Source organism: Camellia sinensis, chromosome 1, assembly GCF_055761805.1.
Source record: "Camellia sinensis isolate YWXY chromosome 1, ASM5576180v1, whole genome shotgun sequence".
Lineage (NCBI taxonomy): Eukaryota > Viridiplantae > Streptophyta > Magnoliopsida > Ericales > Theaceae > Camellia > Camellia sinensis.
This window is the reverse complement of record NC_138961.1, coordinates 219,364,922-219,390,241: the sequence shown is the minus strand read 5'-3', so window position 1 is coordinate 219,390,241 and position 25,320 is coordinate 219,364,922. Positions and strand designations below refer to the sequence as shown.

General features: G+C 38.7%; 2 protein-coding genes and 1 pseudogene across 15 annotated transcripts; 2 read left to right on the top strand and 1 right to left on the bottom strand.

The window, feature by feature from the left end:
- Positions 1-598: 598 nt before the first annotated feature.
- On the top strand, positions 599-24,715 carry LOC114265158 (SEC-C motif-containing protein / OTU-like cysteine protease family protein). 13 transcript variants are annotated; one of them, XM_082895565.1, is made up of 14 exons: positions 599-904; positions 3,791-3,897; positions 4,085-4,160; positions 11,828-11,977; positions 12,552-12,613; positions 14,124-14,208; positions 14,345-14,494; positions 14,660-14,780; positions 22,498-22,622; positions 22,705-22,802; positions 23,373-23,515; positions 23,668-23,714; positions 24,083-24,157; positions 24,261-24,715. In XM_082895565.1, exons 1-11 carry the CDS (start codon positions 851-853, stop codon positions 23,500-23,502), a joined length of 1,158 nt encoding a protein of 385 aa, XP_082751691.1. In that variant the 5' UTR covers positions 599-850; the 3' UTR covers positions 23,503-23,515; positions 23,668-23,714; positions 24,083-24,157; positions 24,261-24,715. The 13 variants fall into 13 exon arrangements, with proteins under 13 accessions (XP_082751691.1, XP_082751686.1, XP_082751689.1 ...); XM_082895560.1 differs by having other exon boundaries at positions 23,665-23,714; XM_082895553.1 differs by lacking the exon at positions 599-904 and adding an exon at positions 954-1,046.
- On the top strand, positions 6,024-7,236 carry LOC145802806 (uncharacterized). Its single transcript, XM_082895601.1, has one exon. The coding sequence runs from the start codon at positions 6,166-6,168 to the stop codon at positions 7,123-7,125; it is 960 nt and encodes a 319-aa protein (XP_082751727.1). The 5' UTR covers positions 6,024-6,165; the 3' UTR covers positions 7,126-7,236.
- Positions 16,937-20,525, bottom strand: LOC145802811 (extradiol ring-cleavage dioxygenase pseudogene; annotated as a pseudogene). The gene has a single exon (XR_014344634.1). The product of XR_014344634.1 is annotated as an extradiol ring-cleavage dioxygenase pseudogene (transcript).
- Positions 24,716-25,320: the final 605 nt, after the last annotated feature.

Here is a 25,320-nt window from a genome sequence, read left to right as displayed (position 1 = left end):
CGTATAATTTATATTTATAAAAATTTTAAGTGAAAAATATAGTGGGGAGTAGGAAGAGAAAGGGTGGCTAGAACTATAATTTGTTTGGATTTGAATTTTTTAAAAGGTTGTTGAGTTTTTAATTTGTATTTTTTTAATAATTAATTAAAAATTTATTTTATTTTAAATACACATAATTTATATATATTTTAAAAATAAAATATTTGTGATTAAATTGTAAAAAATTAAATAAATATAAAAAATAAAAATTTATTTTATTTTTAAATACACGTAATTTATATATATTTTTAAAATAAAATATTTGTGATTAAATTGTAAAAAATTAAATAAATATAAAAAAAAAATACTATTTTTCTTATTTACAATTTTTAATATATACATATACATTATTGAATCAATTGAATTGAATATTAGTTTTTATTTTGGAACTAAAAAAACATAAAAAGACAACATAGATTATATATATTAATAAAATAAAATATCATATTTAAATCATAATTATTATATCTTTTCTTTTACAAAAATTTAAAAATAAAAATCATAAGAAATTAAAAAAACTAAACTAAAAAAAATTAACTACCCTAACCAATAAAGCTTCATGATGATTAATTTTATTTTTCTTTCCCCAATAGTAGTAAAAGAGCTCCGAAGCCGCATCGTCGGGTTCATATTTATTCCGAAAACAGGAATCGGAGGTACTGGTCCGAGTAGCCAGCCCCTTCTCTTCTCGCCAACCTTGTCGGAAACAGCCAAGCGAATTACTCTTGTCTTGTTGTCTATCCTCAGCGGCGAAACGTTTTTCCTGATAAAATTATTGAAATCAAACAATCTTTGAGGGAACAGAGAGAATATGGTTAAAGCAAAGCATCAGAAGTCCAAGTCCAAGTCCACCAAACAACCCCATGTGAGTCCATCTTCTTTCCTTTTCATATCCATATTCTTCCCCTTATTCATTCATACATACATACATGTGCGGACTCATTGGAGCTTTGTTTACTGGTGTAAGTTGTGCGTGCTTCAGAGTTGCTCAATTCATTTCTTATCAAGTAATTTGATATCAGAATCTTACAGTTCTGGTCTTGTATTTTTACAAATTTTCCTTTAACTAAGTTGTATTATATACAATTCACTTGGCTATTAAGTTCGTTGATTATGTCTATTCGTTGCGTTGCGTGGGAGGTGATCTAATCTTTGTCTTGAAAATGATATGAAAGCAAGGAGTTATGATAGAACCCTAGCTTCTACTTTTCTCCTAATTTGCTATCCATTTTATGTGGAGGGTTGTTTTGCTTTCTCTTAATTTTCTTATTAATATGGCATTGTCTTTTAAATAATTAATTCACTTTGCTTAAAGGAATGTACTTAATACTGTAGACTGTAGTTAATAGTAGCCAGGGGACCTTATCTCTTAGGGGTGTACACGGTCTGGATTGGTTCGCTTCTGTGAAAATCCAAGAACCGAACCGATCCTAACGGTTCTGTGATTTTGAGAACCGGACTAGACCGTTACACTTGTAAAACTGGACCAGAACCAAACCGAAAAAATGGCTCGGTTTCGGTTTGGTTTACGGTTCCAAAAATTTCTATTTACAAGAATAAATTGTTAATGTTAGCAAAATAATTACTCAAACTAATTACATTTAACTCATGATAAAAACTAATAATATTAAGGCATTACTTAATATTACATATCTATCCCATCCTAATATCATTAAAATTATAAAAAACCAATTAATAAAAATAAAACTTGATATTATATATATATATATATATCTTTTAAAATTCAGTTCGGTTCGGTTCGGTTCGAACCGCGGTTTTTTCATAAAATCCATTAACCGAACCGTTTTTACGGTTATCATATTTCTTAATCCGAAACCGAACCAATTCTTAATAGAATCGAACCAAACCGTACGATTCGGTCCGGATTACCGGTTTGAATAGATTTTTGAACAGCCCTATTATCTGTCAATTCACCTTTTGCCCTAATGACACTCTTGGAGAATGTGTGTTTTCATTTTGGCACATGCACAAAAACTCAAACACCTCTGCTTCATGGATTTGTATGGTATGCCATGTTCATCAGGTGCCAAGAGGCCCATGTCGGTTACTGCAACCTTTCCTTTACGCTGTGTTTGGTTTAGAGATTTGGAGAGGAATTTAGAAAAGGAAAGGGAAAAGGTAGATGAAATGTGAATAAAATATACTTACATTTCACCTAATTTCACATACCTTTGTCCTTTCTAAATTCCTCTTCAAATCACCCAACCAAATACAGTGTTAATGACACGTCCAGTATATGTTATTACATAAAAAATTGTACAACAAATATATCTTCCTGACTTTTTGATTATTTGTTAATAGAGCTGTTCTAGTAGACAAAATATTAATTGTATTCCCTTCCCTTTCTAAGACCAAATTTGTGGTTGTGAAGTTCAAATATGAATGCATTTATGCCTTTCCTAAAAATAGCGTGACATCGGTTCATCAAAGGCTTTGTAGTCCCAAAGGAAATTCTGAAAATTACCATAGTATTATGATCTATTTCTTTTTGTTATTTTATTTTTGGTGCAAAGCAAACCATCATGTTACAAATCTATATGATCGATCATTAATGTTTTACTAATTACATAACACTGTTGTCCTTTTGGAAAAACCCTTTTGAATTATGAAGTTGTGAAATGGATGCAATGGGACGTGTTTTTTGCGAAGCTGTCTTGTGTAGTTCAAGTGTTACATATATATATATATATATATATGCACACATTAGCTTCTGGTTCCATGTGTTGCACATGAATGAGAAAAATAAAACTACTTCAAATGAAAAATAATAAAAAGAAATAAAATATAACCTTATCTTATGAAAATAGCAAGACATGTTGATAGGAAAAATCATCAATATAATGTATGTACACGAGCTTTTTTATCAGCAACAAAGAAAAAATGTATTAAAGAACAAGCCTAGGGGTTGCAACCTTTGCACATTCAAATGAAAAGAAAACGAATACAAGAAGAAGAAAACGTACAAAAGATAGACTAAATCACTTTCCTACATAATTATTGTCATTATCAAATGTTTTTTTAGCACTACTGCTTGTATCATAGTTATATGTACACACCAATAAACATGCCAAGGCATATACCATTGACTAAACTTTTCTGGTCTGACAGGTTGCTTGGTGGCATGCCTTAAAGAAGGCCAGTAGATAACTAAATGTGACCGCTTTTGTGATCCCAACATTGATATTCTTTTAAGGGAAGGGTCTTTCTCATAGAATGCTGATTGTCTAATAGTAGTAGTTGTGTACTTGAGTGCCAGTTCAATACTGCAATGCCATATATTGATCACATAAGAGGATGCTATATGTTAGAATGCACCCTTCTCTGCCTTATAGAGCAGAAATAACATTTTTGTAATTTTCATAGCTGGGACGAGGACCCTCAAATGGTTGAAAACCAGGATTAGGAGAGGAGTTATTAGGATTAAATGTATGAGCGAATATAACGTTAGATTTCAACCGACAGATTGTGAGGTGCTGAGGAATTGATTAGTTTGAATTGGAACCACTTAGTTGGAAAGGATTGAAGGCACATCTACGGGCAGCAGATGAAACTCTTGACATATTGAGTGGTGATTGAGGTTGATGCAGTCGCTATAGGTAGCTAAGGTGGTTTATTAGATTAGGACAATTGATATTTGTTTTCTTTGAACATATTATGTATCTCTAACAAAGTTGATAAAGCCTAAACTGCCATATACCTATAAATAAATTTATTTTTTTGTGATCACCAGATCAAAAAACATGGGAAGCAGGGTGATATTTCTGATATTCGTGCTCAGCTTGATGCTTTTGGTTTAAAGATTATTCAAGTGACTGCTGATGGTAATTGTTTCTTCAGGTCTGTGTTTCTTCATGTTGATTAAGATACATACTACGATTAGTTGATTACTATCAATGTACTTCTGGAATTGTCATTTTATTCTGCTACTAGGTTAGGTGCCCACACACGTTCTCGGGCTTATTGATGTATCTTTTGCAGATAATGTATCTCATAGTTCAAGTTGGCCATTCTTGTTCTTTTGCAGAGCTTTAGCAGATCAGTTGGATGCAAGTGAGGAAGAGCATGAAAAATACCGGAGTATGGTGGTTCAATATATTTTGGTATACGTTCAAAAACTGTTTCATAGTCCTTAAAGAGGAATTTGATCTTGCACTTCTGTCTGCAGACATTGTATTCATCAAAGTATAAGATGATTGAACATGACATATCAATATGAAGCCTGTTTTCATGAACTTAGTGATGACTTCTGAAGTAAAATGACTGTCCATTTGATACGTTGTCTGAGGGCTTGTAGATATACATACTGGAAGTATATATATTAATGTGTAGTCATAATTAACATGGCTGAACTGTGAAAGACTCCATCAGACTTTTCTTGGAGACTTGATTGGCCTTTTAGGCATTGGAGTTTTCTTGAGAAAATTGATGCTGTAGGGTCATATTTTTTATGAGTTTCCTTGAGAAACTCGCCCTAGCAAAGCCAGAAAATACTGGCTTTGGAAATAAGTTGTCTATCTTTCCCTGGAAACTGGTGGGTGTTGTCTAAATATAATGCTGAATCTCAATTTTCCTGAGTATCTTAGGAATGTGAAAGGGGGGCTTAACATTGTGATTCTTTGATTAACACACAGTTCTCTTTTTTCTCTGCTTAATTCTGCTTGCTACTGCAGCTGTTGTGGTTGCTGTTGACGGTGCTGCTGCTTTAGTGTATCCTCCTCACCTTCTTGTTTGGTGGTTGAATATCTAAATCATGCACCCAAACATTTGCCTATTGATGAAGATATGGCCTATCGGCAATGACTTAGCTTTTGGTTTCCGAAGAGGATGCTCTTCTCTGACTAAGCTATCACAACTGCATTTTTTAAAAGGTTTTGACTTGTCTTGGAATTTTCCAAGAGTTGAGAAATAACTCCATCATACAAAATATATTAGAGTGAGCTGATATTGAATTCAAGAAATTTAAATATTCATTGCTGAAAATCGGTAATTCTTTCTCTATTTTTTCCATATTATTCTTATTTTAAATCTCTTGTCTTTCTTGTATATTGTAGCTGATGGAGTTCTCTATATCCTGATAATCACAAAAATTAATTCTCTTTCTGTGTCTTCACTTTTTTTTTCTTTTTCTTCTTGAATACACTATATAACTTGTATAGCTGTGTGGGAATTCTCACCAGTTATCCTTTGGAAGTATGACAACTTATATTCATCAAACTTCATTTTTTAGAACTGTCTTCCACAACCATTGTTCTTCCTTGCTTTCTTTCTTTGTTCACAGACCTGAAACAACACTAGAAATTCTAAGCTTTAATCCATTAAAAAAGTGTTTGAAGACAGCATTATTGTGAAATCTAATGCTACTCCAACTTAAAATTTATATGGGAGGCAAAAACTAATGGCCAAAGGAAATGATTTTCTATATGGAACTTTGATTACAGGTACTTTTCATGGTATTTAAAATCTGGTGTTAAATTTTGTTCTCATATGACATGATTCAAGTGTTATGTGTCTAGTGGCTACTATTGTTATGGCTTTGTTTATTATAGATTTACTTGAGCCATGTTCTTTTCCCTTCAGCTACTTGTTCATGTCTATAGTTATTATCTATAATATGTGTTAAAATGTACCAAAACCTACCACTACGCCTACTCCACCCACTTCACCTACTCCACCTACTACTACCACCTACTACCACCTACTCCACTACATCTCCTATATAAGGAGCCCCTCACCATTTGTAAAATACAACATAAATAAATCAATAATACAATTCTCTTTATACATTGAATTCTAACATGGTATCAGAGCGGGTTTAGAACCTAATATTTTTCGCTTCACCGGCGGGCGGCAACCTCACCTTAGCCGTCCGCCGGACCTCCACCTAGTCCGCTAGAATTTTCTACACATACCTTGAAATTTCTTCAAGTCCACCACCTTCACTGCCCCTCCTCTCACTGTTGTCCTCCCATACACCACCGTCTCGGTCGTCTTCATCTACCACCACTGTTGACCTTAACCCTCTCTAAAATCCTGAACCCTGCTATCCTAACCACTCTGTGCTGTGCTCTTTCAAGTGGGATTTTCAAGAACAAATCGATTAAGAAGATGACTGTTGAGAAAGAAGACTTGGGTTTGAGTCTGAGCTTGAGCTTTCCTGAGAATCGAAGCTCACTACAGTTGAATCTCATGCCGCCTTCTTCTCCCTTTCCCTCCGCACCTTTCAATCCTCAGAAGATGACTTCATGGAACGATAACTTTCCTTCCTTCGATCGAAACTCGGAGACTTGCAGAGTCGAGACGAGATCGTTACTGAAAGGAATCGACGTGAATCGAGTTCCTTCGACGATCGATTGCGAGGAAGAAGCTGGAGTTTCGTCTCCGAACAGCACGATCTCAAGTATCAGCGGGAAGAGAAGCGAGAGAGAGGAGCCCAACGGAGAGGATCTCGATCTCGATCTCGAGAGAGCTTCATCTCGAGGAATCAGCGACGAAGAAGACGGTGATACCTCCAGGAAGAAGCTTCGTCTCTCCAAAGACCTGAAATGGGACTACAGAGGACAGAGGAAGATCCTCCCCCTCGGTCAGTGGCTCCCCAAGATCGCTGTCGATGCCTATGTTGCCCCCAACGTCGTGCTCGCCGGCCAGGTCACCGTCTGCGATGGAGCCTCCGTTTGGAATGGATCGGTCCTTCGAGGCGATCTTAACAAGATCACTGTTGGCTTCTGTTCCAATGTGCAGGAGAGGTGCGTCGTCCACGCAGCTTGGTCTTCTCCCACAGGACTGCCCGCAGAGATATTGATTGAAAGGTTTGTGACAATTGGTGCTTATAGTCTTTTGCGGTCTTGCACAATTGAGCCAGAGTGCATCATTGGGCAGCATTCAATCCCACATGGGTTGGTTCCCACTTTTCATCCACTTTCTTTTCTTTTCTTTTTTTTATATCACCCACTCCCTCTTTTTTATCACCCACGGGACTACTCCTATGAACCACCCACTATCTCTTCAAATAATTTATCATTTTTTCCACCCCAAACCTCATCATCATATATTCTATCTATATTTTAATATGTCAACATATACATATATATACATTGAATTCAATTTCTTTTCTTTTTTCTCTTTTCTTTTCTTTTCTATCTATACATATATTATTATTATTATTATTATTATTATTATTATTATTATTATTATTATTCCAAAAAAAAAAAAAAAAAAAAACATCTAGCTTTGCACACCGAACCATATTTTATTCATATCAGGGATCAACCCCGATCACAATTTTACACAAAAAAAAAAAAAAAAACAACCACAACAACAACAACCCAAAAACACAACACCACCAGATTTGTTTTCTTTTCTGCAGACGGCCACCCACCGACTTCACTTCTTCGCTTATTCCGCCGGTCTTTTCTTCTTGCCTCCGTCCTGGGTGGTCCTTGACGGTGTTGCCTCCGTGTTTCCCACTCCACTGGGCACGATCACTACTCCTTGCTCCTCCACTGCAGCATATGGTGGACCTCCAAATCGAAACATCACGGTGGCCTTCCGCTTCAGCTCCTTGTTTTCCGCCTTTAGCACACTTATCTCTGCTCGCGCATCCTTATACATGAGTTGGAGCAGAGCCAGTTGGGCGTTTAACTGCTGCACCTCATTTGTCCTACTCTGCAGCCGGTGCGACAAGTTTGTGTAGAAATTTAATGTATAAAGAGAAATAGAGAATTGTATTATTGATTGATTTTATATTTACATTGATTCATATATATAGAAGAGAAGAAGGTAGTAGGTGAAGGGGAGTAGGTGAGGAGTAGGTGGTGGTAGGTGATGGTAAATTGGTGGTAGGTGATGGTAAATTTTAACAGCCCCCCGCAAACTCAAGGAGGATAGAAACTAACCAACTTGAGTTTGGAGAGAGTAACAAAACAAGAAAATACATAAAAAATAAAAGAGGATAGGAGACACTGTATGGTCGTGTCAGACTATTGGTGAAGACACTGTATGGTGGTGTCATAACGTTGTAGAGGACACTGTATGGGGGTGTCATAACTTTGTAGAGGACACTGTATGGGGGTGTCATAACGTTGTAGAGGACACTGTATGGTGGTGTCATAACGGTGTAGAAGACAGTTTATGGGGTCATGTCGGACCGTTGTAGCAGACAATGTTGTGACAGTTGTTGTGACAGTTTACGGAGTCTTGCTGGACCCTTGTAGAAACTAACCGGAATCAATGTCGGGACAGTTTACTGAGTCTTGTCGGACCCATGTAAAAGCTAACCGGAATCAATGTCGGGACAGTTTACAGAGTCTTGTCGGACCCATGAAGGAGCTAACCGGAATCAATGTCGGGACAGTTTACAGAGTCTTGTCGGACCCTTGTAAAGTCGCACCCTCAAAAGGTGTGCCCAATCTTTCAAAAGGCGTGCCATCAAAAGGCGTGCCCAATCCATAAAAAAGGCGTGCCATCAAAAGGCGCGCCATCAAAAGGCGCGCCCACTTCATCAAAAGACGTGCCCGACAGAAAGCGTCGAGCCATCAAAAGGGGCGCCTGACACGCGGCGATGCACGTGATTAAGGGAAGTTGGGGCAGTTTGAATATGATTACAGGAAAAAAATAATGAACCTGGTAAAACCTCAGGAGGATCTGCTAATGGAGTCTATTCCAAAAAGTGATGACAGTGGGAGTGAAGGTTCAAGTGAAGAAGAGTGAAGGTATGTGTAGAAAATTCTAGTGGACTAGGTTGAGGTCCGGCGGGCGGCCAAGGCGAAGTTGCCGCCCGCCGGTGAAGCAAAAATACTAGGTTCTAAACCTGCTCTGATACCATGTAGAAATTTAATGTATAAAGAGAAATAGAGAATTGTATTATTAATTGATTTTATATTTACATTGATTCATATATATAGAAGAGAAGAAGGTAGTAGGTGAAGGGGAGTAGGTGAGGAGTAGGTGGTGGTAGGTGATGGTAAATTGGTGGTAGGTGATGGTAAATTTTAACAGTTTGTGACCACAGTCATGGTTTCAACACATGACTTCAATGTATACTGATTGGCTTCAATATCTGTTTGTACTGCCATTTTTTGCTCCACCGACCGCATCGGAAAGTTCAACGGAGCAAAACCAGAGGTGTTTGGTTGAGGTTCACGGGCCGCTACACCAGTTGTCTCTCTTGTTGACTCGTTGAGGTCTGGAAAGAGAGTGAGCAGACCACGGGAAGAAGAGGCCATTTTCTGGGCAACAGTTGTTACAGAGTATTACAGAGTTTCTCTCTCAGACAACGAAGAATTTTTTCAGAGTTTTTTAGCAGGTTTTCTGCCTCAGCCTCAGCCTCAGCCTCCGCTTCGGTTTATAAAGACCATGATGAAGAGGCAGACACGCGCATCGCGCGCCACTTGACGCCAGACGACAAAACGGGCGCGCAAGCCAATGTGGTGACGCGCCTCGCCATCATGTCCGGCACATCTTTTTATGACTTGGGCTCGCCTTTTGATGGCACGCCTTTTTATGGATTGGGCACGCCTTTTGATGGCACGCCTTTTGAAAGATTGGGCACACCTTTTAAGGGTGCGACTTTTTAAGGGTCCGACAAGACTCTGTAAACTGTCCCGACATTGATTCCGGTTAGCTCCTTCATGGGTCCGACAAGACTCTGTAAACTGTCCCGACATTGATTCCGGTTAGCTCCTTCATGGGTTCGACAAGACTCTGTAAACTGTCCCGACATTGATTCCGGTTAGTTTCTACAAGGGTCCAGCAAGACTCCGTAAACTGTCACAACAACTGTCACAACATTGTCTGCTACAACCAAGGTTTTAAAAAGCGGCCGCAACCGTTACGTAACGGTTTTGGCGTTTACCGCCACCCGTTACGGCCGCTTTTGCAGTGTGATTGAGATTCACAGGTGTGTCGGCCGTAGCGGCTGCCATAGCGGTCGTAACGGTGTCGTAACGGCCTGTTACGCACCGTTACGTAACGGTTTCAAACTGTTTCTTTCGAAAAAACACACAAAAAAGCTGAAAATAGGGAAAGAGGGATAGAGAGAAGAGGGAAGATAAAGAGAGAAAATAGAGGAGCAAGAGATAGAGAGAGAGAAGAGGGAAGATGAAGAACATGTTATTGATTTGTTGAAACTGTAAGACTTATGCTATTCTATTCAGCTGCTATCACTAAACCATTTTGTTTGTGTGTGTCTATCTATATATTGTTTGAAAATAATAATAATAATAATAATAATAATAATAATAATAATAATAAGTGTGGTCATTATCTATTTAGTTTGGTTAAAATATGTATATATATATATATATATATATATTTAGGCCCTTATTTATTCTCTTACTTTTGTCATTGTTTATCTTATATATAATAGTTAGTAATTGATTTTTTGTATAATATAAAGTTATTAATTATTAAAATAAAATGTAAAAAACTCAGTTTATAATGATTTAAAAATATGAAATATATTGGATCAAACTTAAAAATTTACAAAAATTGATCAATATTTATTTTTAACCCAATAAATATGATCATGGAAAAAAAATATGCGTATCGGTAAATTTTTTTCAAATTGTGCGAAGAATAAAAAAATTCACGGTTCCGGTTACCGCAACCGTTACACTACGGCCTTTACACCCCGCAACCGCAACCGCGTCACCGCCACCGTTACGGCGACCGCAACCGCTTTTCAGAACCTTGGCTACAACGGTCCGACATGACCCCATAAACTGTCGTCTACATCGGTCTGCCATAACCATACAGTCTTCTACAACGGTCTGACACGACCATACAGTGTCTTCTATCCTCTTTTATTTTATGTATTCGTCTATTTTCTTGTTTTGTTAGTCTCTCCAAACTCAAGTTGGTTAGTTCCTATCCCCCTTGAGTTTGCGGGGGGCTGTTAAAATGTACCAAAACCTACCACTACACCTACTCCACCCACTTCACCTACTCCACCTACTACTACCACCTACTCCACTACATCTCCTATATAAGGAGCCCCTCACCATTTGTAAAATACAACATAAATAAATCAATAATACAATTCTCTTTATACATTGAATTCTAACAATATGAATGATCTTTGTTATTGATAATTACAACTCCCATGTTCACTTGAAAAGAACCAATAATATCCGTTAGGCCTTTGTTTATACCTTCTATATCTCTATATTTATATGAGATCTTTTTAAATTATATATATATTTTATTTTATTTTTCTATTTTGTGGTTCTGATAACTTAGCAATTTCAGAAAAATGATTGTTGATGGAATATAAGGTTCTTGATAGAGCTTACTGCGAAGAAAAGGCACATGTATTGACTGAAGTACTTGGGCCCAAAACCTAGTTGAGATCATGCCGTAAGTGTCTTCAGTACTCGCCCTCCTTTTTTGGGGCTAGGATGTGTTGAAAAGATGCTTTGTGCCTTGCAGTCTTCAGCTTTCCTTCTCTTTGTCTGAATGATATATGTGGTCATGACTTGGGATTAGATTTTGCTTTTATCGGATTTACTAGTTTTTTCCCCTCTCTACAACTGCAATTTTATTTGATTTATTTTTATTTTGTTATCATGTTGACCTGCAGAACATTGCCACCTGGCTAATTTGTTGCTCCATGTCAAGGACAATTTGTATTTGATTGTTTTTCTGGGACAATTTTTCTTGCAAATGTTTTTCACTTTCTGATTATTAGTTGCACTTGAATATTTCCTTTGCATTAATGTACTTTTAGTTTACTAATAGTAATTAAGTCTGATATTGGAGCTATGCTTAACAGAAAAATCGTGAGATGTTTGAACCCTTCATTGAAGATGAAGTACCATTTGATGAATATTGCCAGTCCATGGAAAAGGATGGCACGTGGGCTGGACATATGGAATTGCAAGCTGCATCTCTTGTTACTCATAGTAATATATGCATACACCGAGTAAGATCCGTGTTCCTTTTTTTTGATAATTAATAATTAATAACAAAATTTCATTAGAAAGCGGGCACTAAGGGAATGCCATCCTTAAGCAAAAGAGAAACCAAAAAAGACAATCAGACCCTATAGATGTCTGCGATTAAAAAAAAAAAAAAAATCCTACAAAATCAAGGAATTGATCGAGAGAAGGATTAACTGCCATTGACTCCCATCCAAATGAAAAGCTAATAAATGGACTCCTTAACCTGTATATTGGAATTTCCATCCTTCAAAGATGTTTGATTTCTTTCTCCTCATAAAGTCCACATAAGACATAAGGGAATCTGTTGGAGGGTTTGATATGCATTGTTGGGCCTGTGCATGCAGTTTCTTTCTATGTTTGGATGATTGCATCTCCACATGTAAGACAGGACTGCATGTGAGAGAGAGTGTTTGAGAGCTTGATATGCCTTGTTGGGCCTCTTTTCTAACAGCTTAAGCTTTTGGGTATTATGTCTCTGGGAACTTGGCATAGTCATTACACTAATATTTAGGGTATTCTAGATTGATTAGTCATTTGCGTTTATTTTGATTACAGATTTCATCACCTCGTTGGTACATACAGAATTTCGATAACCGTGAAGCTCGAATGGTCCATTTGTAAGTAATCAAACTATTCCAAGTAATTGCATTGTGCATTCACCTTCCATGATTTTTATGGCTACTATTAATAAGGAAAATGTTAAAAACAGCCCTTGGGGCTGTTGATAGTGTGGGAAAATGTGTAAAAAGTATATTGAACTGTGTAAAAGGTAGTAAATAAAGAGGAAGGGACAGATCTAGATTGATGTAGGCTAGTGTAGTAAATAAAGATATGAATATCCTTAATTTGACTAACCAAATGGCCTTTGATAGAGTAAAGTAGAGAAGATGGATTCATGTAGGCGACTCCATTTGATGGAACTTAAGATTTGGTTTGGTTTGGTAATGCTAGGGACACAAAAATTTCTATCAAATGTCTCACATGGGTGTGGGTCCCACACGAGTGTTGGTAAAACATTTGGTAGAAATTTTGGCGCCTTTAGCATTTTCCTTATTTATTTATTTATTTATTTTTGGGGTTAAGATGGTGTAAATTTTCAATGGAAAAAGCCCACCTTAAGATGCGGTGTGTGCAAGCTAAGTGCCAAATTCTGTTTAGATGAATTTAAGCTAACAAAAGAAAACCCATTTCCTATGCTGATTGAAGCTCCCTAGAGGAATCTTTTGTTAAGTATAGTACATTTGTATGATTCAATTTCAAAGGTTCTACTTTTGGAAATTCTTTTACTCCTTTCCTTCGGAATGGTTGAAAAAGAGCATGTGGCACCCTCTCAAAGCCTTTCTATTGCTCTTGTATCTGTCCCTAATTCACCATCCCAAAAGTAAATAATAAGTTATTCATGACACATCTACTACTGCATTGGAGAAAGTTAAGTCTCATAACTCCGACGTCTCTTGGCAATGATGAAATAAATGATTAGCCGACTCCGGGTGCTCCTCATATATTATCCACCTATTTGGAGCCCCAAGCTTCTTGTATTAAAAGTGATGCATAGTCAAACACAATAATTGTGACTATTGTCAAAATGAACAACACAATAATGAAAGATTTATCCAAAAAAAAAAAAGAACACAATAACAAAAGGTTTGTTAGTGTATTGGTTGCAACTGTCCCTTTTTTTAGTTTTTTTTATTTTTTTTATCCTTCTTTAGGTGAGAATATATGAAGTTAAATTTCTCTAATATAAAGTTTATACAGTGAGTATGCAAGTCTTGTAACCTTATATATGCTAATAATTAACAAATGTTCGGCTAAAACAGTGTACTGACTATGTGGTAGTGCTTATTAGAAAACAAATATCATTGATACCTTTAAGGCAGTGACTCCTTGCTATAGCTACATGAAATCTTCAATCTCAGATTAATTAGGATTCTTCAGTCGTGTAACATGCTCTTTGGTCAGCAATTTTTGTTACATTTCAAGTTACATCAATGGCTAATAAAATTATAGTGACTTCTGTTTCTTGAGTAGCTGTGTTGATGATGTTATATTCCTTTATATTACTATCTGATGCCACCCTTGGAGCCTTTTTGGTTCTGCAGGTTAACTTGCTTATTCTTTATGCAGATCTTATCATGATGGGGAGCATTATAACAGTGTGCGGTTGAAGGAAGACACTTGCACAGGACCAGCTAGGCCAATTATAATCAAGGTTTCTTCTGTGGTTAATCTTATTTTCCATTTTCTGTTGTTGATACTAGACCTTTTATAACAACTGTGTTATCCTACGAGCAAGATTGAATGCCTAATTTGTAGAAAAAGCCTAATAATTTCTAGTCATGTGAAAGGCTGATGCTGATCTTTCAGCAACATCTCGTCAAGCAAAAGTTGCTGTTACCAAATCTAAAGGGGGAGCTGGGAAGAATTTTATCCATGCGGAAGCCATCAAATTGGTCATGTCCGGAGGTGGATGTGAAGATGCCAAAAAAGTTGAACAGGTGAAGATTGCCAAAATTTGAATATGTTTGTCTCTCTTTTCATATGCTCACAGTTAATAATTACACGAGTTTAAAATATACTGACCTCTTTTTGTTGGTTTTGCTTTGATGTAGCATGAATGAATATTGTGAGGAACTTTTTGTTTTATGTTTGACCCAATCCAGGTTTTACAACAAGTGGATGGTGATGTTGATGCGGCAATTGAGTTTCTCATAGCAGAAGAAGGAAACAAAGAGTATTTGGTTGAAAGTGATAAACTTCCTTGTCCAGCTGATACTTCTCATGGTAATGGCCAGTTAGTACAATTTCACATTCTAGGCAATTTTTTGGGGCTTTGCAACTGAATGATGATGTCTTCTTCCATTTTTGGAAGTTTGTTTTCTATACTTCTACAGAGGTATTTGGCAACAATTTAGGATTGCAAACGAGTCGAGCTGAGCGAAGCCGAGCTTTGCTGAACTCGAGCTCGGCTCGTTTGCTTATTGAGCTCGAGCTAGGCTCGGCTTGGCCCGATAAGATTTTTTTTTAATATAATGTATTTATACTATTATTTGTATATATTTATATATTATTTAATATATAATTAGTTGAAATATATGTATTATTGATTATTGATTACAAGATTGTTGTATGAATTACAGATGGTGAGGTACTAATTATATAGGAGAGGATTGGGGAGTAGGTGAGTGTGTGTGGTAGGTGAGTTGAGTGGAGGTGGTAGGTGATGATATATTATGGTAAATTCTAACAGCCCCCCGCAAACTCAAGGAGGATAGGAACTAACCAACTTGAGTTTGGAGAGAGTTTACAAAACAAGAAAATACATAAAAATAATAATAAAAAAAAAAAGATAGGAGACACTGTATGGTCGTGTCAGACCGTTGGTGAAGACACTGTATGGTGGTGTCATAACGTTGTAGAGGACACTGTATGGTGGTGTCATAACGTTGTAGAGGACACTGTATGGGGGTGTCATAACGTTGTAGAGGACACTGTATGGGGGTGTCATAACGTGGTAGAGGACACTGTATGGTGGTGTCAGACCGATGTAGAAGACAGTTTATGGGGTCATGTCGGACCGTTGTAGAAGACAGTTTATGGGGTCATGTCGGACCGTTGTAGCAGACAATGTTGTGACAGTTGTTGTGACAGTTTACGGAGTCTTGCTGGACCCTTGTAGAAACTAACCGGAATCTATGTCGGGACAGTTTACAGAGTCTTGTCGGACCCTTGTAGAAACTAACCGGAATCTATGTCGGGACAGTTTACAGAGTCTTGTCGGACCCATAAAGGAGCTAACCGGAATCAATGTCGGGACAGTTTACAGAGTCTTGTCGGACCCTTGTAGAAACTAACCGGAATCAATGTCGGGACAGTTTACAGAGTCTTGTCGGACCCATAAAAAAAATCGCATCCTCAAAAGGTGTGCCCAATTTTGTCAAAAGGCGTGCCATCAAAAGGCGTGCCCAATTCATCAAAAGGTGTGCCGGACATGATGGCGAGGCACGTGGGCGCCTTGGCTTGCGTGCCCGTTTGTCGGCTGGTGGCAAGAGGCGCGCGATGCGCGTGGCTGCCTCGGCTATAAGACGGAGGCTGAGGCAGAGGCAGAGGCAGAGAAAAGCTGCGAAAAACCTCTGAAAAAAAAAAAAACTTCGTTGTGCTGAGAGAGAGAGTCTGAAAAACTCTTCGTTGTGCTGAGAGAGAGAGTCTGTAACACTCAGTTGCCCAGACAATGGCCTCTTCTTCCTCTTCTTCCCGTGGTCTGCTTACTCTCTTTCCCGAACTGAACGAGTCAACAAGAGAGAGAACTGGTGCGGAGGCCAGTGAACCGCAACCAAACACCTCTGGTTTTGCTCCATTGAACTTTCCGATGCGGTCGGTGGAGCAAAAAATGGCGATGCAAACTGATATTGAAGCTAATCAGTATACTCTGAAGTCATGCGTGGAAACCATGACGGCGGTCACAAATTTGTCGAACCGGCTGCAGAGTAGAACAAATGAGGTGCAGCATTTAAACTCCCAGCTGGCTCTGCTCCAACGCATGTATAAGGATGCGCGAGCAGAGATAAGCGTGCTAAGGGCAGAAAACAAGGAGCTGAAGCGGAAGACCACCGTGATGTTCCGATTTGGAGGGCCACCAGATGCGGGAGTGGAGGAGCAGGGAGGAGGCAACTGGCTTGGTGGTCGAGGAAGCACGGAGGCAGTACCGTCAAGGGCCGCCCAGGACGGAGGCAAAAAGAAAAGGCCGGCGGAAGAGGCGAAGAAGTGAAGTCGGTTGGTGGCCGGCTGCAGAAAAGAAAACAAATTGTTTTGTTTGTTGTGGTTGTTTTTTTTTTTTTTTTTTTTTTTTTTATGTAAAATGGTGACCGGGGTGAGCCCCTGATATGAATAAAATATGAGTGTTGTGCAAATTTAGAAATTGTTTTGGTTCATTATTTTTTTTTTTTTTTTTTTTTTTTTTTTTTTTGATGTGAGATATATATATTGGTAAAAATAAAAAATAAATTGGGTGGATGTTGATTTAATAAAATATGATGGATATGATTAAAGTGGGCGGATGGTGAGAAAAGGGCGAGAGAGAGAAAAAATAAAGAAATCGTAATGGAAAGCAAAGGATGGAGTGGGGCGGTGGATGGGTCAGAGAGAGAGTAAAAAACATTGGGTAGTGGGATTGTGGTTGAAACCCCATTTGGTTTGGCTGCCATCATTTCACCATTGGCAGTAAGCCCATTACCAGACTGACCAACTGGATGTGAAGAAACCGTGCAATGGATAGAAGTGGTCAGGCCATGGGTGTGCAACTTTTGCATTTGGTGCCTTCTCTTGATAGTGATTGACATCTTCAAACCTTCCACTAAGAAGGGAATCTTTGAGCCATGTATCGAACTCCAAAGCCCAGGAAGCAACAGAGCCGTCTTTGGACTGGCGGAGAGTCCTCAAGTTGTGAGTGGCAGCGCCAGAACCAACAATCAGAACACCGTCCTCCTTGAGAGGAGCCAATGCCCTTCCCAAGTCATAATGATAAGTTGCATCCTTGTCGGTCTGCAAGGAGAGTTGGCACACCGGAATATCAGCCTCTGGGTACATGAGCATCAGTGGGACCCAAGCACCATGGTCTAGGCCACGCTTTTTATCCACATCCACATGATCGAACCCTGATGCCATCAGCAGCTCCTTCACCCTCATGGCTCGTTCTGGAGCTCCCGGTGCCGGATACTTGAGCTGGTACATCTCTTTGGGGAAGCCATAGAAATCGTAGATGGTGTCGGAGGGTCCAGAGACGGCGTTGACGGTGGGGACGGAGGTCTCCCAGTGGCCGGAGACGATGAGGATGGAGCTAGGTTTGAGGCCGTACACGGTGTCTCTGAATGATTTCAAAAAGTGCCTCGCCGCCAACGATTCGTCGATCGACAGCGTCGGCGATCCATGCGAAATGTAAAATGTCTCCATCGTTGAGGTCGGGAAAGCGCTTCGCGATCTCATCTGGATTGCCGGCGGCGGAGCTAGGGGGGCCATGGACGACCTTGAAGGAACTTTTGAGAACAGAAGGTAGAGGAAGAGAGTGATCGAGATGGCTGTTCTGGCAACGCGAGGAAGGAGTGGGTGCCGACGAAGCCGGCGGCGCCTGTGACGAGGATGGAGAAGCAGGTCTGTTTGAGATTTGATTATGTAACAGGTTAGGGTCCGGCGGGCGGTGAAGGCAAGGTTGCCGCCCGCCGGAAGGTGAAGCTCACCAAGAGCTAACCTATTGCTCTGATACCAAGTTGAAATATATGTATTATTGATTATTGATTACAAGATTGTTGTATGAATTACAGATGGTGAGGTACTAATTATATAGGAGAGGATTGGGGAGTAGGTGAGTGTGTGTGGTAGGTGAGTTGAGTGGAGGTGGTAGGTGATGATATATTATGGTAAATTCTAACATAATTTAAATAAAGATAAACTAGTTGAGCTTGACAAGCCGAGCTTATTCGAGCTCGAGCTTGGCTTGTTTACTAAACAAGCCGAGTTGAGCCTGTTCGTGAACAGTTCGGTTCATTTGCAGCCCTAAGTGAGGGCCATCATGATTTTTTTCCCCAGTTTCGTCACATGTAACTGGTATTTTTGCTGAGAGGGAAAATATGACTCTTGTGAAGCAAATCCTGTTAAATAATTATTCTTTTAAAAGTTAACATGATAAATATAATGGTAGTCATGCAGATTGCTATAAAACATTAGAATTATTACTTTATTTTCTCCGCTTTTGGGTGCGGGTGTTCTCTGATGGGTCTGTGAGGTGTTCAGAAACCTACTCATCCAAAAGTTTGAATTGATGCAAAAGATTTGAAGTTTTTGGTAAGGAAATGTTGGTGATCTCCCTTGAGGTTTGGACTTAATTCTTCTCGACTACCATTAATTTTCTTCCATTAGCTGTTCACTTAATGGTGTTAACATAACCTGCAAATTTACTTGATTACCCAATTTTCTATTTACTTTTTTTTACCTGCAATAATAAAAATCACAACCCATACATCTTCTCCTTTCTCTGCTTACTCTCTATAGGCTAACACCATTGACCTAAGAGCCATTGTGTTAGAATTTACCATCACCTACCACCACTACCACCTCACCTACTCCACTAAACCTAACCCACTACACCACTACCACCATCCACTACACCTACTACACCACTACCACCATCCACTACACCTACATCTATATAAGGAACCATTTGTAATCAACAGAATATTAATCAATATTATATCAATCAATACATTTATTCTCTCTGTATTTTTCTCTTTATACATTGATTATTTTTACATGGTATCAGAGCTATAAGATTTAGGCCTATACTCATTTCTTTCCGGCGGGCAGCCGGCCGGCAACCTTGCCTTCGCTGCCCGCGGGAGTTTTTTTCAACACATATCACAAACACTGTACCTTCCAGAGAGAGACTTTCACAGATCTGAGAACGAAGAAGACAAATCTCCGGCGACTCACCCCACGGCGAAACCTCGCCGGTCCAGCCACTACGTCAGCTCCGCCATGCTCGGCCTTGTGGGTCAGATTCCGGCCAACACCATCGGAAACCTAACCCAACTCCGAATCCTCAGCCTCCGTGCCAACCGTCTCTCCGGTTCCATTCCCTCCGATTTCTCCAACCTCAAGCTCCTGCGAAGTCTCTACCTCCAGAACAACCTGTTCTCCGGCAAGTATGACTCGAACAATGGGTTTTCAGGTAGCAAACTACTACGAAGCGTCGTTAAGCTTCGGTGGAGAAGACAGCAACCTGGGTTAGCCCACTGCCGCAACTTAAGGCGCCGGCATCGTCGGCGTCACCGAAGACCGATGCCTCGTTGCTCACCGTCGGCGGCCACAGCTTCGGCTAATGTTGGTGTCGCGACAGCTTCGGCTATCACCGGCTGCACTCGTTATGTTATCTATGTCAAGAAGGGAACCTATAAAGAAAACGTTGTGATTGGGAGTAGTAAGAAGCTTATTATAATGGTGGCCTGCACTCTGCTCTGTTTCTTTTATGATAATGGTGGGGACAAGAACCGACAAAAGAAAAACATTTTTTTTTTCTGCGGCTGCCACATCACGAGCATGGCCTGGCCCTGGTGGGTGATGTGGTTGCCTTTAACGTCACTTTAGCACACTTTACCTCTCTCTTTTCCTTTTTGCCAGTTTGAACTCACGTGGGTGGTAATTTGACCTACGGTTTTGATCAAAATAAGCATATAGTTTCAAAGAGGTAAATATATTATATAATTTTTTTCTATTTTAAATTATTCTCCACCCAAAGCCATTTATTTTATTTCTTTCTTTTTATTCCTTTTTCGTTTCTTTTTATTTTACTTTTCTCTACAGCTTTGCATCTCAAAAAAAAAAAAAATATATATATATATATATATAACAAAAATAATAAAATCAAATCAAATCACATAAAAAAAAAAATAAAAATACAAACTTTACAATTTTGCACCCCAAATTCCTTTTATTCATGTCGGGGCTCACCCCATTCACCATTTTACATCAAAAAAAAAAAAAAAAAATACAACAAAAACCCACAACCACAACAATCACACCCACAGTGGGATTTTTTCTTCTCTACTCTGTCGCCAGTCTCTTCTTCTTGCCTCCGTCTTGGACGGCCCTTGCCGGTGTTGCCTCCGTGTTTCCCACGCCACCGAGCACATTTACTTCCTGCTCCTCCACTGCAGCATATGGCGGACCTCCAAATCGGAACATCACGGTGGCCTTCCGCTTCAACTCCTTATTTTCCGCCTTTAGCACACTTATCTCTGCTCGCGCATCCTTATACATGCGTTGGAGCAGAGCCAGTTGGGCGTTTACATGCTGTACCTCATTTGTCCTACTCTGCAGCCGGTTCGACAAATTTGTGACCGCCGTCATGCTTTCCACACATGCCTTCAAAGTATACTGATTGGCCTCCACATCTGACTGCACTGCCATTCTTTGCTCCACCGACTGCATCGGAAAGTTCAACGGAGCAAATTCCGGGGCGCTTGGTTGAGTTTCCAGTGCCACCGCACCAGTTCTCTCTGGTTGACTCGTTGAGGTCGGGAAAGAGGGTGAGCAGCCCGCGGGAAGACGATGAAGCCATTTTCTGGGCAACAAAGTGTTACAGACTATTTTCTGGGTTGGTTACAGAGTATTACAGAGTTTCTCTCTCAGCAAAGGAAGAGTTTTTTCAGAGGATTTTCAGAAGTTTTTTGTCTGCCTCAGCCTCTGCCTCAACCTTGGTTTAAATAGCCAGGGCCGATCCGCGCATCGCGCGCCACTTGCCGACAGCCGACCAACGGGCGCGCAAGCCAAGGCGCCCACGTGCCTCGCCATCATGTCAGGCACACCTTTTTATGGATTGGGCACGCCTTTTGATGGCACGCCTTTTGAAAAATTGGGCACACCTTTTGAGGGTGCGACTTTTTATGGGTTCGACAAGACTCTGTAAACTGTCCCGACATTGATTCCGGTTAGCTCCTTTATGGGTCCGACAAGACTCTGTAAACTGTCCCGACATTGATTCCGGTTAGTTTCTACAAGGGTCCAGCAAGACTCCGTAAACTGTCCCAACAACTGTCACAGCATTGTCTGCTACAACGGTCCGACATGACCCCATAAACTGTCTTCTACAACGGTCCGACATGACCCCATAAACTGTCTTCTACATCGGTCTGACACCGCCATCCAGTGTCCTCTACACCGTTATGACACCACCATACAGTGTCCTCTACAACGTTATGACACCACCATTCAGTGTCTTCACCAATGGTCTGACACGACCATACAGTGTCTCCTATCCTTTTTTTATTTTTATGTATTTTCTTGTTTTGTTTCTCTCTTCAAACTCAAGTTGGTTAGTTTCTATCCTCCTTGAGTTTGCGGGGGGCTGTTAGAATTTACCATCACCTACCACCACTACCACCTCACCTACTCCACTAAACCTAACCCACTACACCACTACCACCTCACCTACTCCACTAAACCTAACCCACTACACCACTACCACCATCCACTACACCTACTACACCACTACCACCATCCACTACACCTACATCTATATAATGAACCATTTGTAATCAACAGAATATTAATCAATATTATATCAATCAATACATTTATTCTCTCTGTATTTTTCTCTTTATACATTGATTATTTTTACACATTGGCACGGATATGACACTTGAATAATTTTGGCATTTTTGACAAATTAATTCTATTACTAGTTATGGAATTCCTGTTAATGAGATTCTCATTTATTCTCTTTGATTTCTGCCATTCGAACATAGCATGTCAACAAGACAATTAATAGGCTATGTAGTTTGACAATAAAAAGGTGACCTGATGCATGTGGCTCAGATTATGTAGGTTGACAATAATGTGTTAATATTAATGTTGAGCTTACATTTTCAATTGGTTCACTTTGTTTTTACTTTTTTAACTGAGTGGTTTCCTCCTTTTCTCATATTAGGTTAACATTTTTGTGAATGCCTAGGTGACAACGAAAATGGAAACTATGAGCAACACAAGGAAGAACTCAAAGACAATTCATCCACACCAGAATCATCTTGTGATCAGGAAAGAACTCATGATGATAAAAGTTCACTGAAGGATGAGAAGGTTTTTTTTATTCATAGCTCAATGTGCAAAACAAGTTTCTTTTCACCTTCCTTATACTAGTTTGTTTTAATTTGTACTGCAGAAAATCCCAAGAAACAAGGTTTGCCCATGTGGTTCAAAGAAGAAATACAAGGCTTGTTGTGGATCCATTTCGGGGATATCCTCTGCTAAATTTGTGATGTATGATTCTTGGTGACTGTTTACTGTGAATCTGTTTAAGCTTGTTTTAAGAAGTTTTTAGATATACAGTTGTAGTTAAATTTCATTACACATCAGAATCCTTATTCCTTTTTTCTTGGCAAATGACATTAAATCATCAGATACCCCACAACATTTTTGTTAAAATAATTAAAAGGCCAAAAATGTATTGGCATATCTTACTCATGATGTTTCAATTACATACTAAGATCATTTAATCTCTCTCTTTTTTGGGTAGAGTTGTCTTTGTGCAATGACCAATAATAGTGTCTGGCTGCTTTCTTTGTTTGCCACAAAACTGGAGAAATGTGTGCAAAGAAAATTCTTTAGTGAGATCTGTTATCAATCTTTTGATCAACAAAATTCAGCAAGATAAACAGTTGAAACAATAGGTCCATAGCATATTAATTCCTTATCCTTATACCATTGCAATCTTGGAGACCTCAATGAGGATACATAGATAATACTCTGGAATGGAACCGATGGTGTAAATTAAAAAAAAAATAGAATAAAGATTGTTTTATTTTCTAACAAGCAATCTTGTTGCTTCAGCAACCAAACAGTTGACTATGGTAAGAGTCGAAAGGAAAGAAAACAAGGTAAGAAAGGTCGTCCTGCTAATGCTGCAAGCTCGAATGGATCTGAAGGAGGGCCACCTGATGTGGGTGCACTCTGTATTTGAGTGGTATCTTAAGGTATCATTGCCACCGCCAAGTGAAGTGCTTTGGTTTACTGTTTGTAATGCTTTCTTTCTTTTTTCTTTTTATATTATTTTTCTAGAAATATGAATAATAGAGTTAGTGATGATACATATTTCATTTTTGTTTCTTTTGTCTTCTGACAGAAGATATGTAAGCTACTGCAATCGGAAGAGATCAATTACATTTGTCACGGGTCAGTAATGAATTCCATCATATATTGTTCTCTGGCCATTTCCAAATGTATTTGATACCTAGAAACAGAAATAACCTTGACTGTATTCATCTTTCTATAATTGTGTGGGACTCTTTATTTGCATGTAACAAATTTCTGTACCCTTTTTAATGTTCTTGTAACATATTTGCGAAGACAAGTAAATACCCTCAATCTCATAGAAAGGTTGGGAGTTTTTCTTTTTTCCTTTTTCTTTGTTTCTACCCACAGAGGTGGTTTCTTTCTTTAGGGAATGAAATCTTTGGTCTTGCATGCCACACAGTAAAATAATTAAGATTACACGTGACTCGTAACTCTCACTGATTCTTTCTCGCATTTTGAATATCCAGAAGGAACGCTGCCCCTACATTTTTGTTCATGAACAGAATGCCAGATCATGGCAGGGAGCAACTATCACTGCAAAAGTGATTGCTTATTTTATTGACATTTTCTTTGCGATTTCTCTGTTTTTCTAGTGAATATAAAAAGCGCCTTTGTTTAATTTGGCATGCCTTTCTTTCTTTGCAGCGATCTCATGCCAGTGGAGACACGAATTGGGGACAATTTTCTATACAAGGCCACCACGGTTATAGCTGCAGCTGATCAAATTGCCTTTCATATTCTAGGTGTCCTTGAACCGTTTTTTAGCATGGAGACCCACAATTTTGCAGTGCAATGGCCGGACAAGGGGTGACAGTTAGGCAAGGAGGGTTTGTGTGTCATAATGCCTTCACAATAACTTGAATACTCAGCATGTAAAATATGGGTCCCAAAGTAAATGGCTCATCCTGTCCTCTAGACCTCAATTTTATTTATGAAAGTGAGCATTTAAATGCAATTTGTTTTATTATTTTAGTAATAATTATGCTTCAAACTTTTGAACTTCATATATACTTTTGTTATACAGGAATGACAATGAAATTATTCAAATTTTTGAAAGGAAATAGACATGATATTCACCAGTCAATCGAGGGGACTGACAACACAAGAACTTCATTCAATTTTTTGGTCAAATTATAAATATTTCATCTTCTGCTTCATGTGCTTCTCTGTGTAAAGAAATGTTTTATGGGAATTGATCTCTCCTTGTTTGCATTGGGGTGGCCGAATATGGTGAGAGAGGGTTTAGGGATGACGAAGAAAGGCGTGGCAAAAAAAAGAGGGAAGAAACTTAAGGTTGGGGTAGTTGCTCCCTAAAATTCTTTATTCTATCTTTTCGTAATTTTTTTTTTTCTTTCAAATTTTTTACTTATTTTACAATTTTAAAAAACATCTCACTGAATCGCTATTATTAGGATAAATTATACTTTGGCCCTTTTATATTTGATTATTTTTTTCCTTAAACCCTTGAAATTTATGTTTTCTCAATTTGATCTTTTATGTTACAATTTTTTTTTTTTTTTCAATTTACTTCAATAGCTAACTTATGTATAAAATTAGATAGAAAGTTGTACATTGACAGTTATGTGTCATAAAAATATTTTGTTACATATAACTTACACATTTAATACAAATTCAAACTCTAATATAATAATATATTTTTTTATGTTATGCATAAGTTAACGTGGCATTTTTATCTTATTTTGAA

Bases quoted from the DNA above. Each gene is read 5' to 3' on its own strand.
- LOC114265158 (XM_082895551.1), top strand. From the start codon at position 969: ATGTGCGGACTCATTGGAGCTTTGTTTACTGGTGTAAGTTGTGCGTGC. The intron at 1,047-3,790 runs GTAATTTGATAT...TGTGATCACCAG, and splicing joins CTCAATTCATTTCTTATCAA to ATCAAAAAACATGGGAAGCA. The intron at 22,803-23,372 runs GTATGATTCTTG...TTGTTGCTTCAG, and splicing joins TCCTCTGCTAAATTTGTGAT to CAACCAAACAGTTGACTATG.
- LOC145802806 (XM_082895601.1), top strand. From the start codon at position 6,166: ATGACTGTTGAGAAAGAAGACTTGGGTTTGAGTCTGAGCTTGAGCTTT.